The sequence below is a fragment of the Cydia fagiglandana genome, chromosome 21, assembly GCF_963556715.1.
Source record: "Cydia fagiglandana chromosome 21, ilCydFagi1.1, whole genome shotgun sequence".
NCBI classification, from domain to species: domain Eukaryota; kingdom Metazoa; phylum Arthropoda; class Insecta; order Lepidoptera; family Tortricidae; genus Cydia; species Cydia fagiglandana.
Genome location: NC_085952.1, coordinates 3142044 through 3160052, shown reverse-complemented (window position 1 = coordinate 3160052; position 18009 = coordinate 3142044). Strand labels below are relative to the sequence as shown.

The following is an 18009-nucleotide window of genomic DNA, read 5'->3' as shown; positions in this document are numbered from 1 at the left end:
CGAAATAAATGCGAAAACCAACTGTCATTTTAATTAAATTCGCGATACGTGTGCTTTGATCCGAGCCCAGCGGGCATCTGATCAAAGAAGTTGCGTGCACGGAACCGCTGATATCATATTTTCGAACTTATTTAGTGAATGTGAAATTAAAAAAAAAAAGTAATCCTGGTAGTCGTTCAAGCATACAATTGCGCGTACATAGAAGCAGTTTTCATATTTCTATCTTTTGTGCACAAATTGTTACGAATCTTTAAAGTCCGTTTTAGACCTATGTTCGTGATCGTTTTCTATCGAGCAAAAGTCAAAAACTTAGGATTCTAATCACTCCACTCACTAGAAAAAGCCCTCAAGTTTGCTAATTGAATGTATGGCAGCCGTATTGTGATCCAAAAAAGAGCTACGGCTTTTAAAAAACTCCGTTTTCTGAACTCACTGCACCTTAAAGTTCGAAGCGGGCATTAATTATAGATCTTGAAAAAAAAATCTTTAATTATAGGTACCTAAAATTATCATAATGTTGTAGTCTATATGAATTTTTGTAGGTACATATAAATTTTTCAACGCCGCAAACAAGAGGTAGGTACCTAATTAACTTCAAAGATAACCCACAATACAAAACATTCAAAAGCGTACCACTTTTATAACTTCACTAATTAAATGCCACAGTAGTCACGTAAAAATCTCTACCTACTCGTGCCACTACTAGTTCAGGCAAGTAATTGTTTTGGGCGTACACTAGTCAACGGAGTCGTGGTGTTAATGATTTTCCATTTTTATAGATAAAAAAATAAAGGTTTTGGTTCAATTATTTGCTTATATCGCCATCTAAATAAGTAAGTGCCGAAATATAATTATATTTCATTCACTGACTCCGAAAATATGAAGGGTACTTTTTTTAAAGTATAATTATGTCTGTCTATACAGATTAACTAGATACGATATAGTAAAGATATGTGACGTTCCACGGCAAAAGCTACCTTACGGCGGCTCGCGCTTACGCTATTATTAAAACGCCGCTCCAATATTCAGCCGGGGCAATGGTACCTTCTGCCGTGGAACGTCACATATCTTTACTATTTCGTAGGTATCTAGTGCATCTCTAATTCATTTCCCGAATCACGCCGTAGGAGTCAAATACCCTATAAGCCTATAACACTTTTTTCGTCTACGATAAACTCTTACTCTCCTTATATATATATACACAAATACTCCCCGTTTCTTAGGGTAAAAGTGGTAAAAAGCTTATAGGGGTAATTATGATGCGCCCAAGGCGACGATACTAATTTGCGAGGGTACTCCCGGCCCTAGGGAAGGAAGTGGAGTGCCGCTGCCGTTTGCTGGTACTGTTGTTTGTTTCGGTTGGAAAAGTTTATTTTATTTAGACGGTAGAATTGCGAGCTCATAGTTTACTCGACAGAGGGGTCTAGGCACAGAATAAATAATAATACTAGGTGCAGAAGGTTCACTCCCTAACAAAACGCGTTTATTATGACAGGTAATGACCGCAAGGTGGCGCAAGCGCGAGCAGGCGTTCGTTCCGTAGCGGTGCATGGCAACTACTACTGCTAGACACCAAAATTGGTGTGGGCCGCATTATACACTTGTAGCGACGCGGCGAAATCGCGGAGTGAGCTACGCCTGACGGTCTAGCATGAGTTGCGTTCTCGCGCGCGACTCCATACAACTAGCACGACTTCAAGTATGGACTCGCGCGCGATCTAGAACGCAACTTATGCTAATCCGCCTGGTGCAGGTATGTACGATTTCGTTGTACGTTTATTTGAAACTTAGTACTTAGGCACTTAAACTGCAAAACGTAATTCAAGACCAAAAAAATTAAGACAATGTTGCCACTGCAATAATTTGTTTGTAAAATAGTAAACTCCTTTTGATAAATAATCACGCTAAGATAAATTATTTATTAGTAATTTTACTCCTACCACCTCCTACATTTAAAAAAAAAGTACTTTTATTTACTTATTTTTACATAAATACAAGACGCGCTAGTAAAAAGTAGCAAATTGTTTATTTTTTTTGGTCTTGAATTACGTTTTGCAGTATAGGTATTTAAGTACCAGCATGTACTAGATACAAAAATCGTAGACATTTTGTAATTAGGTACTTAACTATTAATAAAATACTTATTATTTTGAAATCTCTCACACTGCGTTCGAGCGCCAAACTACCTCGACTGAAATAGTGTCATTCCTTGGTTAACAAGAACTATTTAAACCGTAGGGTCGTTTCAAGATTATTCATTGGTAAGATTGCATGCGGAATTGCGGATCTTAAGTCCAGAGCGGCTACCGCGAAAACCGAAATTCGCACTGCGGGGATCTTTCTCTTTTACTCCAATGAAGGCGTAATTAGAGTGACAGATAAAAATCCCCGTAATTTGCGAACTTCAATTTTCGCGGTTATAGCCAAAGAGTAAAGTAAGTAATACAGGCCCCGTCTTCTACTTTCGTTTGAATTGGTTTGAATACAAATTGTAATGTAACAAATGTGTATCATAGTGCCATCTAGCGACGAGTAGTCAAAGTACTGACTACAACGCCATCTAGGAACAGCTAACTGCCAATAGTCACAGCTGCTGCATGAACTGTAGAAGGCAGCACCGTGCGTGTTGGAGGGTCTGCCATCTCGTGACCTTAATTGAAAACAGTTCACGCTTCTATATATGCAGAGCTTCTATGCAGGTGCAGCCCCTACCAGGCGTGGCTCACTCCGCGATTTCGTCGCTTTGCTACAGGTAGCTAAAAGTCCATCCGTTCGACCCCAATTTTGGGGTTTGCCATAAGCCGCGCGTGGCGCTGTCGCCACCTAGCGGCCATATCTGTGCTGATCGTGACAGACGCGTTTTGTTAAAGAGTGAGTCTTCTATACCTAGTACTATTATTTATTCTGTGCCCCTACACTTCGCCACACTTCGCGCTGGCTCTATTTCACGTAGTAGGGCGCGCCAATGAATAAGGGGGCTTCTGTAGCGCGCCAATGACCGATAAATCGAATTTTGCTCACTGAGTGAGACAAAATGTCATTCAAGTGACCTTTATAGTCAAATGTCATTTCAACATGCGGGGTCTAATACAAGTTCGATATACTTGGGTTCTATTATCTCTGTCCCTCTAGGTATGTTCTCACTGCTTAGGGTGAAAAATTTTGTGTACTACACGAGATCAAAGTTATTTACATCTCGTGCGCTTTTGAATCCCTTACTACGCTCAAGATTCTAAATTATTATAGAATCTTTCGCTTGCACGGGACTCAAAATAAGCACTCGAAGAAATATCTAACTTTGATCTCTTGTTGTACAAATAACTAAAGACATATAATGAAAGGGTGTACAATAAAACGCTCCTTTTAATTGACAAATTGTTATGTATTAGATTAAACAATGTTCACAATGAGAGAAGTTCCCTTAACACTAATACAATAAGTACTACCTAAATAAAAACAGTGAAAGCGAAAGAAATTATTTTATTTAATCCGTATTGTTTGTAAAATGGAAGAGAAATCATTATATTCTTATTTTTTAAATAAAATTATACAAAATAAATCAAAAACTATATTTGTGACGTTCTCAATCAAAATGTACAACTTTGTCGCTCACATAGACAAAATTTGGCTCGTTCTTTATACGAATAACCTCTGAGCGTCCTTATGGCAAGCGACAATGTTGGTATCTTTTGATTGAGAACGTCACATTTATTGTTTTCCGACTATTTTAAAATAACGGACACCTATTCTTTATTAATAAAAAAGGCAAGTCATGGTATCGAAATCCTACAGTAGGTCTAAAACGGAGCGAGTACGACTCTGCTTTAATAAATTCAGTCAAACCAAAGGTTCTCTGATTGTACCAAATGCTGTCAAAATATGAGGCACGATTTTTTTCAAAAACGTGGGAAGGTAGTTCGCCAGTGACTGGCCACTTGTATTAACAGGCGGCCAGTCACTGGTGAATTACCCTTGGCGAATTTTTAGTTTAGGGTGGCCAGTTATTAAACTGGCCACCCTAAATTAAAATGAATTCTATTCACTTATAAACAGAATTCATTTTAGTATAAGGTTTCATCAATTTTCTAGTCTTTAATAACTATTCACCATATACAATCTTGGTTTGACAACCTTGGAGCGAAGAAGACAGCGTGGTGACCTCATTGAAACATTTAAGATCATACATGATTATTACGACTTACCTGAACTAAAGGACCTGTTTGTTATGAGCAAGAATCATCGTCTAAGAGGCCACCGCTTAAAGATTATCCGAGTTCCCAGTACAAGCAATCCTAGGAAGCACTTTCTATCAAACCGCGTCGTACGCGAGTGGAATAAATTACCAGAAACAGTGATATGTGCTCCTTCAGTGAACAGTTTTAAAAACAGACTTGACAAACACTTAAAACAACTAACAAAATGAACATTAATCGTTAAAAAAAAAACAAGTGCAGTGATATACACGCATCAGCTCTCAGCTGCTAGTGTATTAAACAATATAATAATAATAATACAGGAGGCGGAGGCGGATGTGGAAAACCCGAACAAACAATCCGCCACATGGTGCTAGAATGCCCCAACACCAAATTCGGTGGCAACATTGAAGAGCTCAAGACCTTGACTGGGAAAGCCGTGGATTATTTTAAGAATTCTAGCTTTAAATTTTAATTTTATACTGCAGTGACATGTAAAGTATGCCATACGATAAATAAATAACCATATACAAGTGTGAATTTTGTTTATAGGTGAATAGAACTCATTTTCAGTTTAGGGTGGCCAGTTACTGGCGAATTACCAGATATTGAAACAAAATTTTCAGTTACGGTAATTTTGTCTAATAGAGAAGTTATTAGTTTCGTACGTGTTTAAAATTTAAATTCCATTTGCTCACATCTTTATCTAATTTATATTATATTATTCTACTAATATAAAGCACATATGCTGCGGTTTTTTAACACACTGGTAAATAAAATACTAACGGCAATATTTCAAATGTATTTTTAGCAAAGGCAGCAATACTTATTTAGAAATAAGTACAATAACATATTAGATAAATTCAGAACGGGTCACTTACGTATGTATTTTAAGTTGAAAAACGTTCGACATGTTTCACTCCGTGTCGAGGACTGTTATCGGGAGCTTGCGTTGACGGTAACGGACGTTCTTAAGCCTTTATAAGACAGAGGGAATATATTTCCCACCTGATTTTGCACTTTATTTTAAAGTAATAGGGTTCAATTTTGCATAATTTCTGGCACCCTTTTCCTTATAAAGGGTTAATTAATATATTTTATATGTCCGTGTCTTACGGAAGTTTTGTTATAAGTAATAACGTTTGTATTTTTAACTAATAATGCTGCTTTTTTTCGTTATTCTAAGACGGATTGTAGTTTTTAAATGAGATGAAGGATGAATAACGATATATGCGACTTACATTTAAATGAGGATGGACTTACAGGGAAATATTATAACTAAGGGTGGTATTCTATCTTTCCATCTATCCAATAACTTTGTCCAATGTGTGTTTTGTCTCCCATTTTGCTTAATGAGAGAGTGAGACGCAACGACATTGGGGCTATTCATAAATTACGTAATTTCATATTAGGGGGGGGGGGGGTCTGGACATTGGATGACGGTAGCATGAAGTAGGAGGAAATGGGGTCATTTGAAGTATGATTTTTGGATGATTATAGGGGGGGGGTCGAAAATCGTCAAAAATCTATGACGTAATTTATGGACAGCCCCATTGGACAAATAAATTGGATCAGTGGGATACTATCCATAAGATTCATTTAGACGGTGCGAGAACTCGCATATGGGAGTTTCATTACATTGCAAAATTTGATTGGTCGGCTGAATTGGATGCAACCAATAGTCCTCAATGTAACTAAAATCGCATACGAGTTCGCGCGCCGTGTAAGGGCTTATTTAGATGATGCGAGAATTCGCATGCGAGTTTCATACCATTGCGGGTTTTTATCGGTCGGTTGAATTGGACGTAACCGACAGTCCGCAATGTAACTAAAATCGCATGCAAGTTCGCACGCCGTCTAAATCAGCCTTAAATCAGCCCTTATGCGCGTCTTGCCCGCAGTATAATGGTCGGCCTAGCGTTAGCCCAGCGCTGGCCTAGTGCTGGCCTAGTGCTGGCCTCGTGCTGGCCCAGCGCTGGCCTAGTAGCGGCCGCGGCGCGCGCGGGCGGCGCGCGGGGAGGCGCGCGCGGGGGGCTCCGGCTCGGCGGGCGCGGGGGACGGCTCCTTGTCCGGCACAGTTGAGGATTCTTCCTGATCTTGAGACTCGTTGTCCTCCTCCTCAATCTTTTCCTCTTCGTTTTGTTCTACGAAATAATTTAATGAAAGATCTCCATTTGAAGTTATACTAACATTGTATCTGTTAAGGCCGCGACCTGAACGCGAGCAGCGCGGCGTGGCGACCGGCAAACTAAAGCCATTATTCATTGCACTCGAGAGATTCGACCAAATATATGAATGACCTTGATTTGGCGCTCGCCACGCCGCGCGCCGCTTGCGTCCAATCCGTGGCCTAACAGAGTAACAAACGCGATCGAAATAACTCGATAACATTTTTTATCTTCTTTATACAAATATTTTTACGTTTTTAGGCGCTAACGAAGCTACAACACATTTTATTTTTTAATGTGGTGATTCAACTTCAATGTAATGTAATGTTTAACAACATTAGAGTTGAATCACCACGTTGCTTTGTGTACCAAACTTCTTACAAATAAAAGATCTATATAACATAATTAGTATCACAACTAACCCCGCTCGTCCTGCAGGATCTCATCGACGCTCTGCTCCCAGTCCTCCAGAGCATCGTCCGGCGGCAGCTCCGCCCCGCCTTCCACTTCCCCGTCCACCTCGTCTGCAAACCAATTACAATTATAAACAAAATTATTTAAACTAGGGATGTAACGATACCAATATCGACATCGCCGATTTAAATTCAGCCGATATCACTGTTTGAAAAGCGCGCGAAACGAATGACGCTGCTAATAATTTGAATAAACTTTGTTTCCATTTCCATAACCAAAAATCTACCTAAAGTGAACTATAATCACTGATTTGGATTTAGTATTTTATTTATTAACTAACTATATCGGTATCTGTATCGGTATCGCCGATTATTTACTTCAAAATCGACATCGGTATCGTATCGGCAAAATCATATATCGTTACATGCCTAATTTAAACCTAATTTGTAAGATATTATAGTTCAAAATAATCCGCTGGCCTTGCTTTCAGTTGCCGCTCTCTTTGGCCTCGGCGTCGCTTGTACTGGTTTGACTCACCCTTCATTCAAACGTCGTCGTCTCCGAGTCCGTTGGCCTCGTGCCCGTTCTCCGACGTGCGGCATCGCTTCCAGTTGCCGCTCTCTTCGTCCTCGGCGTCGCTTGTTGGACTCTAGACTCACCCTTCATACAGACGTCGTCGTCTCCGAGTCCGTTGGCCTCGTGCCCGTTCTCCGAGGTGCGGCGTCGCTTTCAGTTGCCGCTCTCTTCGGCCTCGGCATCGCTTGTTGGACTCTAGACTCACCCTTCATACAGACGTCGTCGTCTCCGAGTCCGTTGGCCTCGTGCCCGTTCTCCGAGGTGCGACGTCGCTTCCAGTTACCGCTCTCTTCGGCCTCGGCGTCGCTTGTTGGACTCTAGACTCACCCTTCATACAGACGTCGTCGTCTCCGAGTCCGTTGGCCTCGTGCCCGTTCTCGGAGGTGCGGCGTCGCTTCCAGTTGCCGCTCTCTTCGGCCTTGGCGGTGCGCTTGCTGGATTCTTGCTCGGCCTTCTCGGCTTCTACTTCGGCTGCTTGCTGTTAAAATCAGGATTAAATTAGGCAAATAAGTAATTAAGCAAATTTATCCTTTATTGCAATTGTAATACTCTCCCACTCGCACGGCGGCATTGACCGCATCATCGGCACGACAGCAATATAATAGGTGACTATTTAAAATAAATTATTTTACACCAAGCAAGAAATAAAGCATCAGAAGCTTAACAGAGAAACGTAGACAGCAGTTATTTATAGACACAATTTCTATTTTAAAACCCGTATAAAACTATAAAGAGTAGGTAATTTGATCTTGCGGCACAGCTTGCACTGCACGCAGTGGCCCTTCCACTGATCAGTGCTTACACAGATGAAAGGTTAAATTCGGTATGTTCGTACCTGTTTGGCCTCCTGCTGCTGTGTCAGCAGACGCGTGAACAGCTGATGATGTCTCCAGGTCCTCAGGTGAACTTCGGCGGTCTCGTCACCGTCCAGGAGCTTACGGCACAGCTTGCACTGCACGCAGTGGAAGGGCTGCAGGAAGGAGGCGCCTACTCCGCGCTCGGTGCTGAAACAGACATGGTGGTTTAAAACTCCATACTAATATTATAAATGCAAATGTGTGTCTGTTACCTCTTCACGCTTAAACCGCTGAACCGATTTGAACATAATTTGGCATGGAGATAGTTTGAGCCCCGAGGAAGGACATAGGAGAGTTTTTATCAATCATCATCATCATCATCATCATTTCACACAGACGAAGTCGTGGGCACAAGAGTTGTAAATAATTGTCCAAGGTTGTGTTCTAATTATCCAGGCCTCAGGCTGGTGCCTCCGTCAGCCAAAGAAACCATATAACCGAGAACACGTTAAGGGGGAGTGTATACCTGTAGGCGGGCAGCATATCATGTGTAATGTTGGACAGATTATCCCCTCCTTATAGTCCAGGATGGTGTTCTCATTGTCCAGGCCTCAGGCTTGTGCCTCCGTCAGCCAAAAACCATATTACCGAGAACATGTTAAGATAAGTTCTGTATATTACTGAATCGCAATTAAAAAGGGATTGAGATAGCTGTCAATCCATATTGATTTAGACGTAAGTGTATGGAAATCTGTCATTTCTAATCCCTTTCTGATCGCGGCATGATAATACCTGTAGGCGGGCAGCATATCGTGTGTAATGTTGGACAGATTATCCCCTCCTTATAGTCCAGGATGGTGTTCTCATTGTCCAGGCCTCAGGCTTGTGCCTCCGTCAGCCAAAAACCATATTACCAAGAACATGTTAAGATAAGTTATGTATACCTGTAGGCGGGTAGCATGTCAGGCGTAATGTTGGATAGGTCATCACCCTCCTTGTAGTCCAGGATGGTGTTGTCGTTGTCCAAGCTTTCCTTCTCAGGCTTCGCCTCCTCGCCTTCTGCCGGCTCTGTCTTCACCTCGGCGTCCCCGCCCTGTCAAATTAATAATATACTATACTCTGTATCTTTAGGTATTAAAATAAAAGTAAACAAAATCTACCCTCAAATGGCTCCTTAAGCCAGATGAGGGTAAACGAAAACATTACACGATTGAATAATGTAGGTTAAAGTCACGTCGTTCAGTGACTGATCCAGGCGGTTTTGTAATTGGTCGGTTAACCAATAAATGTTATAACTATCTTTTATTTAAATACCTAAAGATACAGACTATAGATATAATAGACTAGAAACGAGCCCAATTGGTGATATTTGATAAGGTTCTCGGCTGAACTAAGATGGTGATGTAATCGCGAGTGATGGCGGAAAGAAGCGGAAGGGATTATTCCGAACAATTCCTCGGAGCAGTTCCAGTTATTTATGCGATAGAAAATGCAGAGCGAGGCTACATCTCTAAGTAGCGCTAAGGAGCCAAGCTGATATCCGAAATACTATATACCATTGGCGTTATTCATAAACGCGTTACTGGCCTAGATTAGCTACAGTGGAATACACAGTGGACCTCGATAACTCGAACCTCGATAAGGCGAAATCCTCGCTAACATGAAATAAAATGACAAGAACCTCTCTAAGTCAATGCCCTCTATAAGACGAAACCTCGTTAACATGAAGTTTTTGGCGTTTCCCTTGAGATACGTACTATCGAGGTTCCTCTGTAGAATCGTTTGTGTTTACATGTCATTTTGACTAATGTATTTGTAAGAAAGGGATAAAATATAATTTAACTAAATCGGGCCCGTAAAGTTTTCTGAATAAGGGGGTAGGTAAGTGTACCTCGTTGCCTTCCTTTTCGGCGGTCTTGTCCTTGTCGTCCTGCGGCTTGCGGCGCTCGCGGTCCTCGCGCAGGTACGACTGCTCCATAGTGAGCGTCGAGATCACCATCACTGTGCAAATTCAACTTATTTAATATATATTATATTATATATATTATAGCCGATGGCCGATGGGGTCGAAAAGTACTCGAGAGGAGACCACGGACTAGCAAGCGCAGCGTAGGACGTCCACCCACAAGATGGACGGACGACCTTGTTAAGGCCGCCGGAAGACGCTGGATGCGGGTCGCTTCCAACCGGTACGAATGGAGGTCCAAGGGGGAGGCCTTTGTTCAGCAGTAGACGTCTTATGGCTGAGATGTAGACATGCGCGAAACAGTGCTTCGAAAAGTGATGCTATATCACATCACTTTTCCGAACACGTAATGGTACACTGATATATCACATCACTCATCACTCGAAACATGACCCGAACGTGAAACAGCGCTCGGGCGCGCGCGAGACGGCCACATTACAGCTATCTCTTACAATTACGCAGCGCATACAGCACTCTAGTGATTCTAGGGCGTCTTGGATCCGTATCGGCGATCGATCTATTTATTACGCGTTGCGTTTTGTCACCTTTATGTGAAAGATTTTTTGTTAGTTCTTATACTTCTTATAAATTATAAAATAATGTAATTATGTAATATGTATGTAAGTTTCGGAGGTAGCTAATTGCCTATGGAGCTTCCCGATAGTGCGAGTATTCTATAACAATGCGTACATTTTGCTCGCTTTGGTTCTGTCTCCGTAAAGTGGTTCGTTTATAGCCATTTTTTTAAATAGGTCAATCAAGTTAAAGTCACTAATAGTCCGAATATTGCCATAACGAAACTATTATTTACACTTTTCACAATTTAATTTAACTATACTAGTATTTGCAATTTAGTTCAATCAGTCTTTATAAACAACTCGAATTTCTACAGTCAGTCTCGATATGCACTAATTCACAATTAAATTAAAGGATAAACAAGTATTAACTCGTACTTAGTTTGCCGCGAACCGCGAAAGTCAAGCAAACTATCAAACATTTCACAACAATAATAATAAACGGTTTTCTTTTCGTCAAATTCAAAATCGCAAATAAATTACTCCATTTGACCGCGTCCTTCTTTTATTATAAGAAAACATTTTAAGCTCTACGCGGACGCATTAGAGTTTTAAATCTATTGCAGAAAATCATATTCGTAAAAATATTAGTGAGTGACAACTTAAACCGCGGCGATCGGCCGAGCGGACCTATCCGAGTGGTTCCGAAGATAGCCGAAAGCATCGCAAAGCGAGAGCGAGCGAGCACTGAGTGCGAGTGCGAGCGAGATAACAAAGCAATGATGGCATGGCATGGCGAACAAACATGACACTATCACAAGTGACATTACACATTACGCGCTCCGTGCGTAGACTTGAACTGACCGTTCATATCGGCGAGTCAATGTATTTGGAATTGAATCCATTTCGCGCGCTTCGGCCGGTCGTTGGCGCTCGCGCGCTCGGTGCGGCTCGCGTGATGCGTGATGTTTGAAGTACTGGTTGATTTCGCGGAGAGATACGTAATGGTGGATGAATTTATGAGGGATGAGAGATTTTGATTATGGGGACTTATGTACATAGTAGCTTATTTAATACGATTATTTTTCTATCATGATTATCAAATAGATTATTAACCGCAGTATATATAGCTGCTAATGTTTGCTGTGTATTGTATGGTATAATTATTATTTAAGATAAGTTTTTTTTTGACATGAATTTTATTGCTATTTAATTCTAGTTATTTTGATTGTACATTAATGTTAATATTCGAACACAATCTTGTATTGTTATATGAATAAACAAATAATAATAATAATAATAAGCCCGCAGGGCAGCTTGTGGCGAGCTGTTGGGGAGTAACGACCCCACGGACCCGAGTGCTCCCGAGAGTCGGTCAGGGTCTCCGTCTCCGGCGTGTCTTCGTCGGTCGGAGTGGACCCCAAGGGGACCCGCAGGACTCTCAGCTCTGGCTTGCCTTCATTGGCCGTCCAGAGAGGAGTCGCTAGAGCTATATGCTCCAGGGGTGGAAGTGAAAGATGCATAAGACGCGAGTTGGCACAGTGGCTGGTAACAGTCACTGGGTAGAAAGCGGCGCACACCTCTCGACACCCCTGAGCCGCTCACACCGATGTTGCTCCTGGTCGTCTTCGCGACGGCAGTTTCAGGGGCCCATCTAGTCAGCGGCGAGTCACCGCCTGCCTCGATGACGGTGTTAACATTGTTATGGCAGGTGTCCGGACCTCTTTTACAATAGCCCAGTGTCATTGTCCACCCAAACATCAATCCATAGACCGGAATACTGTTCACTTTTTCTACAATAGTCCCAATGCCTGCTGCGACCGGTTCATGGGTGTCTATTGTTGCGCCTGTGAACGGGTTCCAGCAGGCGTTCTACATGACATTAAAGCTCTCCAAGGGGCCTCTACGTGTTGGATCTATATCCCCACGCAAGCCTATCAAAAGACCGGGATTTATAGGCCCGTGAAATCCAAAAGGAGACACAAAATAATAATAATAATGCCATATTACGTGTTCGAGAGATATCTCATTTGTGATATTACGAGCATTGCTTACACATAGGGTTGCCATCTCTAAAATTTAGCAACCAGGACAAGACGTGTAAAAACCCCGGATTTTGGAGCCCAGAACCCGGACATTTCAACAGTTTTTTTTTAAACTTAATCAATATAAGTTTTAAAAAAAACTGTTTAAGTTGCGTCGCCCGGCGGCGGTCGAAGACTTGAAATTTTTAAACCCGGACTACAAATGAAACCCCGCCCGGACGCTCCCCGGACGCCCTCTAAACTAGGACAAATCCGGGGAAACCCGGACGGATGGCAACCCTACTTACACATGTCTACTGAGATGATGATGATGATGATAGAAAATAACCACGACTCAGGAAAAAATATCTGTATCATCATACAAATAAATGCCCTTTCCAGGACTCCCAGGATCATTGTTAGCTGTAACATACCCTCCGGCTTGGGCTTGGTGACCAGTTCATTCTTGTCATGGATGTTGCGGAGGTGCTCCGCGCTGAGACGGTGCTCGTCCAACTCGATGCGAGTCGGCATCTCCTTGTGGCAGCACGTGCATGTCGGGTGCAGGTATTTCTGCAACGAGAGGGAGTATTCAACTAACTGCTTTAAATAGGATGTACGTTTAGGGCAATTCAAAAGAGGCCATTTGAAAAATTAGTCAGTTTTATGTTGCTAGTGCGTAGTGTAAACCACGTAAACCACCTTTGGTATGTAAAAAGACGCAAGGAACATTCATTCGTTTCTTCGCACGCTTGTAGCTTTGGGAGCTCAGTCAGTAAAAAGGTCGCAAGTTCTAATCATGTCCAAAGTGGTGAATTTTTTCAATATTTATTTGAATAAAAAAATTATAGTATCTTATGCAGACGAGTCTATTAGAAAATTAGATAAAACAGGCTGTTCATAAATAACGTCATCTATTTTACCTGGTTGGAACACAAATTCCCTGACTGCAACACAAGTTACCTGACTGCAGCACAAGTTACCTGACTGCAACACAAGTTACCTGACTGCAACACAAGTTACCTGACTGCAACACAAGTTACCTGACAGTACAAGTTACCTTGAGCTTGCGGTGGCCGACAGTGGTGCGGTGAACGGCGCCGTCCGCGGCATACATGTCGCACATGGCGCAGTAGAAATCTCTGGCCGGTTGCTGGCCGGATTTGCGAGTGCGTTTCATCTCGCGGATCTGTCGTAAAGGGAATAAACTTAATTCCGTTACCAACATGATGGGTGTCAAGGCCAGTGAACATCATCAGTATTAATCAGCTAGGGTCATGAGGCAATTGTAAAAGATTAAAATCCGCCACAAGTTTAAAAAAGTAACTACAAAACCCTTTACAAATGAGCACGGGAAAGGACATATACATGACGGCAAATGTTATCGGCATTATCCGGCTAAACAAAATACAGTATCTCGACGGCGATATACTGACCAGCTAATTTAAAAGTGTATTTTCTAACTGTTACGATTTTTTTGGATTTGAATGTCCGGCAAGAAACACAGATACAGTAGAGATGGGCCGAATATTCGGTATTCGCCATATTTTTTAATGTTCGTATTCAGCCGAATAGTTCGGCGTTCGTTCTTCTGCGTTTTAGGCAGTTTTAGCCCAACCGAATATACGCTAAACTGAACCGAATATTCGGCAAAGTCCATATTTGGCCCATCACTAGCATAGAGCTATCCAGATAATGTGAATATGTGTAGTTATAGGAGCGCGTGGGCTCTCAGTTCCATAAACATTTTATACCAAATATTTTTGTTGAAAAACACACAACAAAATGAAAATACTAACAAAAGATACCAACCTTATACTCCTGCCTCATAGTATCAGCAGTGAGCGCATAACTCTCCGCAGTCTTCTGCATCATAATCGCATGGGCCCGGCCGCTCAGATGGTTCTCGAAGCTCCTGCCGTCCCACATGCTCTTGTGGCAGATGTGGCACCGCAGCAACTGGGCGTCAATGTCATCGTAGCGAGTCTTCGGGGTCTCCTTCTTGGAGTCTTCATCTTTCGAGTCCTTGTCTTTCTCTTCACTGTCGTAAACTTGTTATTTTATATGTGTATAACAAATTATGTTGTTTAGAAGTAAAAAAAAAAAAAAAAAAAAAATAGTTTTATTTGCCAAAAAGTTTCAGTCAAGTCAAGTTTGATACCAGTTTTGGGACTAAAATGACAATTTTAGACACAAAACGCAATTTTATTAACAAAATTGACTTCTAAATTTACTATATCAGCTCCTGAATTTGGAGTGAAGATATGGCATTATTACATAGACATCTAGGGACTGGCTTTACGAGCAATAATAATGAGGCATGACAGGGGCCAGTACAGCGGTGTGAAACCGCTACAACGCGATTGGTTGATGAGTTCGCATCACGCTCGCGATTGGTTGACGAGTTCGCATTACGCGCGCTATTAGTCGCAACTAGTTGCGTTAGACTGCACAATTGGCTGGAATTTGTGAGTAACTCTGCTGAACTAGTACCATTTTTAGTGGCCCTCTAGCCTGTCCTTAGATATTATACGTCAATACTTCTAAATCAGAGCTTGAGTATGGTTTAGGTAAGGAAAACTAAGAAGTATTTAACATTGATTTATCAAATATAAAAAAAAATCATGAATTTACTGTGCTTTGAATAAATCAAGAGATGCAATACTTATTTGCAATGTTTTATGGACCAGTACAACTTAGTCCTTCTTAATCCAACCCAGCTCTTCAGATGGCCCATGTTTGCATAACTTTTCAATTTCCGTGAGAAGTATACTTTTGATTATCAAATCCTTTGGGAATTGGATTGGAAATGAGCATTAGAAGTTGTGCGACTAAAGAATTAATCGAAGCATCAAGAGATTGTAAGTTGTACAAAATAATAATAAATGATGTACCCAAAACAAAAGTAACATGTAAGGAAGAGTGAATTGTCCACAGTCCATCAGGTAACTGAGAAAATGTAACACTTTTTCTGGTGTCTTCTTTTCAGAAAATGTGAAGACACAAGAAAAATGTGGCTCAGAGGAGGACTTCACGGACAGGCCATGTCCGTGGTGAAGACAACGTGATATTTGTGTCCGACCTCCGTTGAGGGTATATCTAGAAATTTGTGTCCTCCGGAAGAGGTTTCAGAGTGTCTTAACGCCAATTAGGCTAATCTTAGGTGAACGTATTCTGTACGCCAAGGAGTAACGTTAGAAGTGCGGCGTCTGAACGCCGGAAGGAAGGCTTACCTCTCCTTGACAGGTTTAGCCTTGGAATCGGCTTCCTTTTTCGGGGAGTTCTTGTGGTGGTGGCGCCCATCATTGGGCCTGAACGGCTTACGATTCATGTTGATACGCTCACCCGTGCGACTGTTGTAATTCCCCGTACGCCGGAAATTACCCTGATTGCCCATCTAGGGGAGTACAAAAGTGTTAGTGCGTGGCACACAGGCCTAAAGAGACGCTGAAAATTAAACTGTCTCATAAGTTTTGTTTTCAGAAATGACATGAATGCCACAAGAATATTCAAAGAGCACATGCATTGGAATTTTATCATTAACAAAGTAGAAAATCAATTTGAGGAAAACCGCGTATAATTAAAATTAACATACCCGATTAGGTCCACCATAACCTCTGTCATAACGGCCCATGTCCGGTCCGAAGTCCCGTCTGATTGGCATGTCTAGGAGAGACGGGACCGGGTTCTGCCTCGGTTGCAGCAAGTTGATGATATTGCTGGCTAACGCCAGCGTGGCTTCGGTAGGGACACCGGAAAGGGGTAAAAGGTTAGGTAAGGACCCGCTCGGCCCGCCGCCCTGCCAGGGCGATACTCCGGAACGCCCGAAGTTCTTCCCGCGATCATTGTGACCGTAGTCCATGCGGCGACCGCCCTGAGGTCTTCGGTTGGCCATCTTCTACCTAAACGGATTCGCCGGTCAATGATCGGAATGTAAGATGGATGACAATTTATACATTGTAGTGCGCAATAGAACCGATCAATACGTATTTACAAATACCTATGTTTGCATTTCAGCTCGTAATCGCAAGGTGTAATTTCTGTACCGTATTGATCGATACGATTCGATGAATATAATTCGCGTTAGACCCGTCTATAATGTGAGTTAATACGATTCGATGACTTCGGTAATTAATAAGCCGTTGTAGAAGAGTTTAAATTTAGATTACGAATATTGTGGTCCGTTCCTTTGTTGCGACTTAAAATATTTATATATAAGTAACTATAAATAAAACATTGCAAATGTTTTCAACGACTTCAACAATTTATAGTTTCCAGCACTTGACCTATTATTGTTCTTATGTAAATTAGAGGACAAATAACCAAAAAATACTCACTTATTTAACTGCAACAACCACAAACAGCAATAAAATCAGAAATCACGTTAATAGCGAAAACACAGAACGATAACGTCAATAACACGACTGCAAAATGATAAAACAAAATGGCAGAGGAAGGAAAGCTGACAAATGGCGGGCCGGGCCGGCGCGGACCGGCGTTTACAAGCCAGTGTAGCCATAACAAAAAAAACGTTCAGAAATTATAACTTGGTCAAGCAGATCTTGTCAGTAGAAAAAGGCGGCAAATTTGAAAAATGTAGGCGCGAAGGGTTATCGTCTCATAGAAAATTTGAATTTCGCGCCTTTTTCTACTGACAAGATTTGCTTGACCGTCTATATATTAATTTATTAGTGTACAATGCTCATGCAAGACAGTGACTTTCAACTTTTGCAAGTTTCACAACCGGGTTCTTACCATTACTTTATTACTCCTGCTTCCTTTTTTTAATTTTTTATTTGTATAAAGGACAAAGTAAAATAATGAATTCCCAAGTAATACCGTGTTCAGCACAGCAAACTTCAACAGTAATTGCCTGCAAATTTGAAGATGGAGTGATTATTGGAGCCGACTCTCAAAGGACTTCGGGAGAGTACATCAGCAGCAGAACAGCCAACAAGTTAATTAAGATTGATGACAGCATTTACTGCAGTGGTTCTGGATCAGAGGCCAACATTCAATTTATAATTGATAAGGCAATCTATCAATTGCAAGCACTTAAGTTAAACATTAAGGAAGTATCAGTGATGGCAGCAGCTTCCATTTTTCGTGAACTATGTATCAGGACCGTAACACTGCTGACGTTGACTTTCTAATTGTTGGTTGGGATAATTTTTTTTTTTTTTTATTATGCATGGGTTTACTCATGGCCACAGACTAGCCGAGGCGTAGACGTGGCCTACGATGGAGCGAGCTCGCCCAGAAGGTGCCTGTTCACTCTTGATTTGAAGGTTGCCGGGTTATAAGAGCACGGAAATATAGACGCCGGCAAGGAATTCCATTCCTTGGCAGTGCGCAT

General features: G+C 41.7%; 1 protein-coding gene across 2 annotated transcripts; it reads right to left on the bottom strand.

The window, feature by feature from the left end:
- Nucleotides 1-6783: 6783 nt before the first annotated feature.
- LOC134675320 (zinc finger protein on ecdysone puffs) lies at nucleotides 6784-17117 on the bottom strand. 2 transcript variants are annotated; one of them, XM_063533526.1, is made up of 12 exons: nucleotides 16991-17117; nucleotides 16249-16555; nucleotides 15887-16050; nucleotides 14466-14694; nucleotides 13714-13842; nucleotides 13088-13226; nucleotides 10040-10149; nucleotides 9139-9241; nucleotides 8941-8986; nucleotides 8187-8355; nucleotides 7435-7829; nucleotides 6784-6885 (listed from the first exon to the last, which is right to left on the bottom strand). In XM_063533526.1, the coding sequence occupies exons 2-11, from the start codon at nucleotides 16546-16548 to the stop codon at nucleotides 7560-7562; spliced, it is 1659 nt and encodes a 552-aa protein (XP_063389596.1). In that variant the 5' UTR covers nucleotides 16549-16555; nucleotides 16991-17117; the 3' UTR covers nucleotides 6784-6885; nucleotides 7435-7559. The 2 variants fall into 2 exon arrangements, with proteins under 2 accessions (XP_063389596.1, XP_063389595.1); XM_063533525.1 differs by lacking the exon at nucleotides 8941-8986 and having other exon boundaries at nucleotides 9093-9241.
- Nucleotides 17118-18009: the final 892 nt, after the last annotated feature.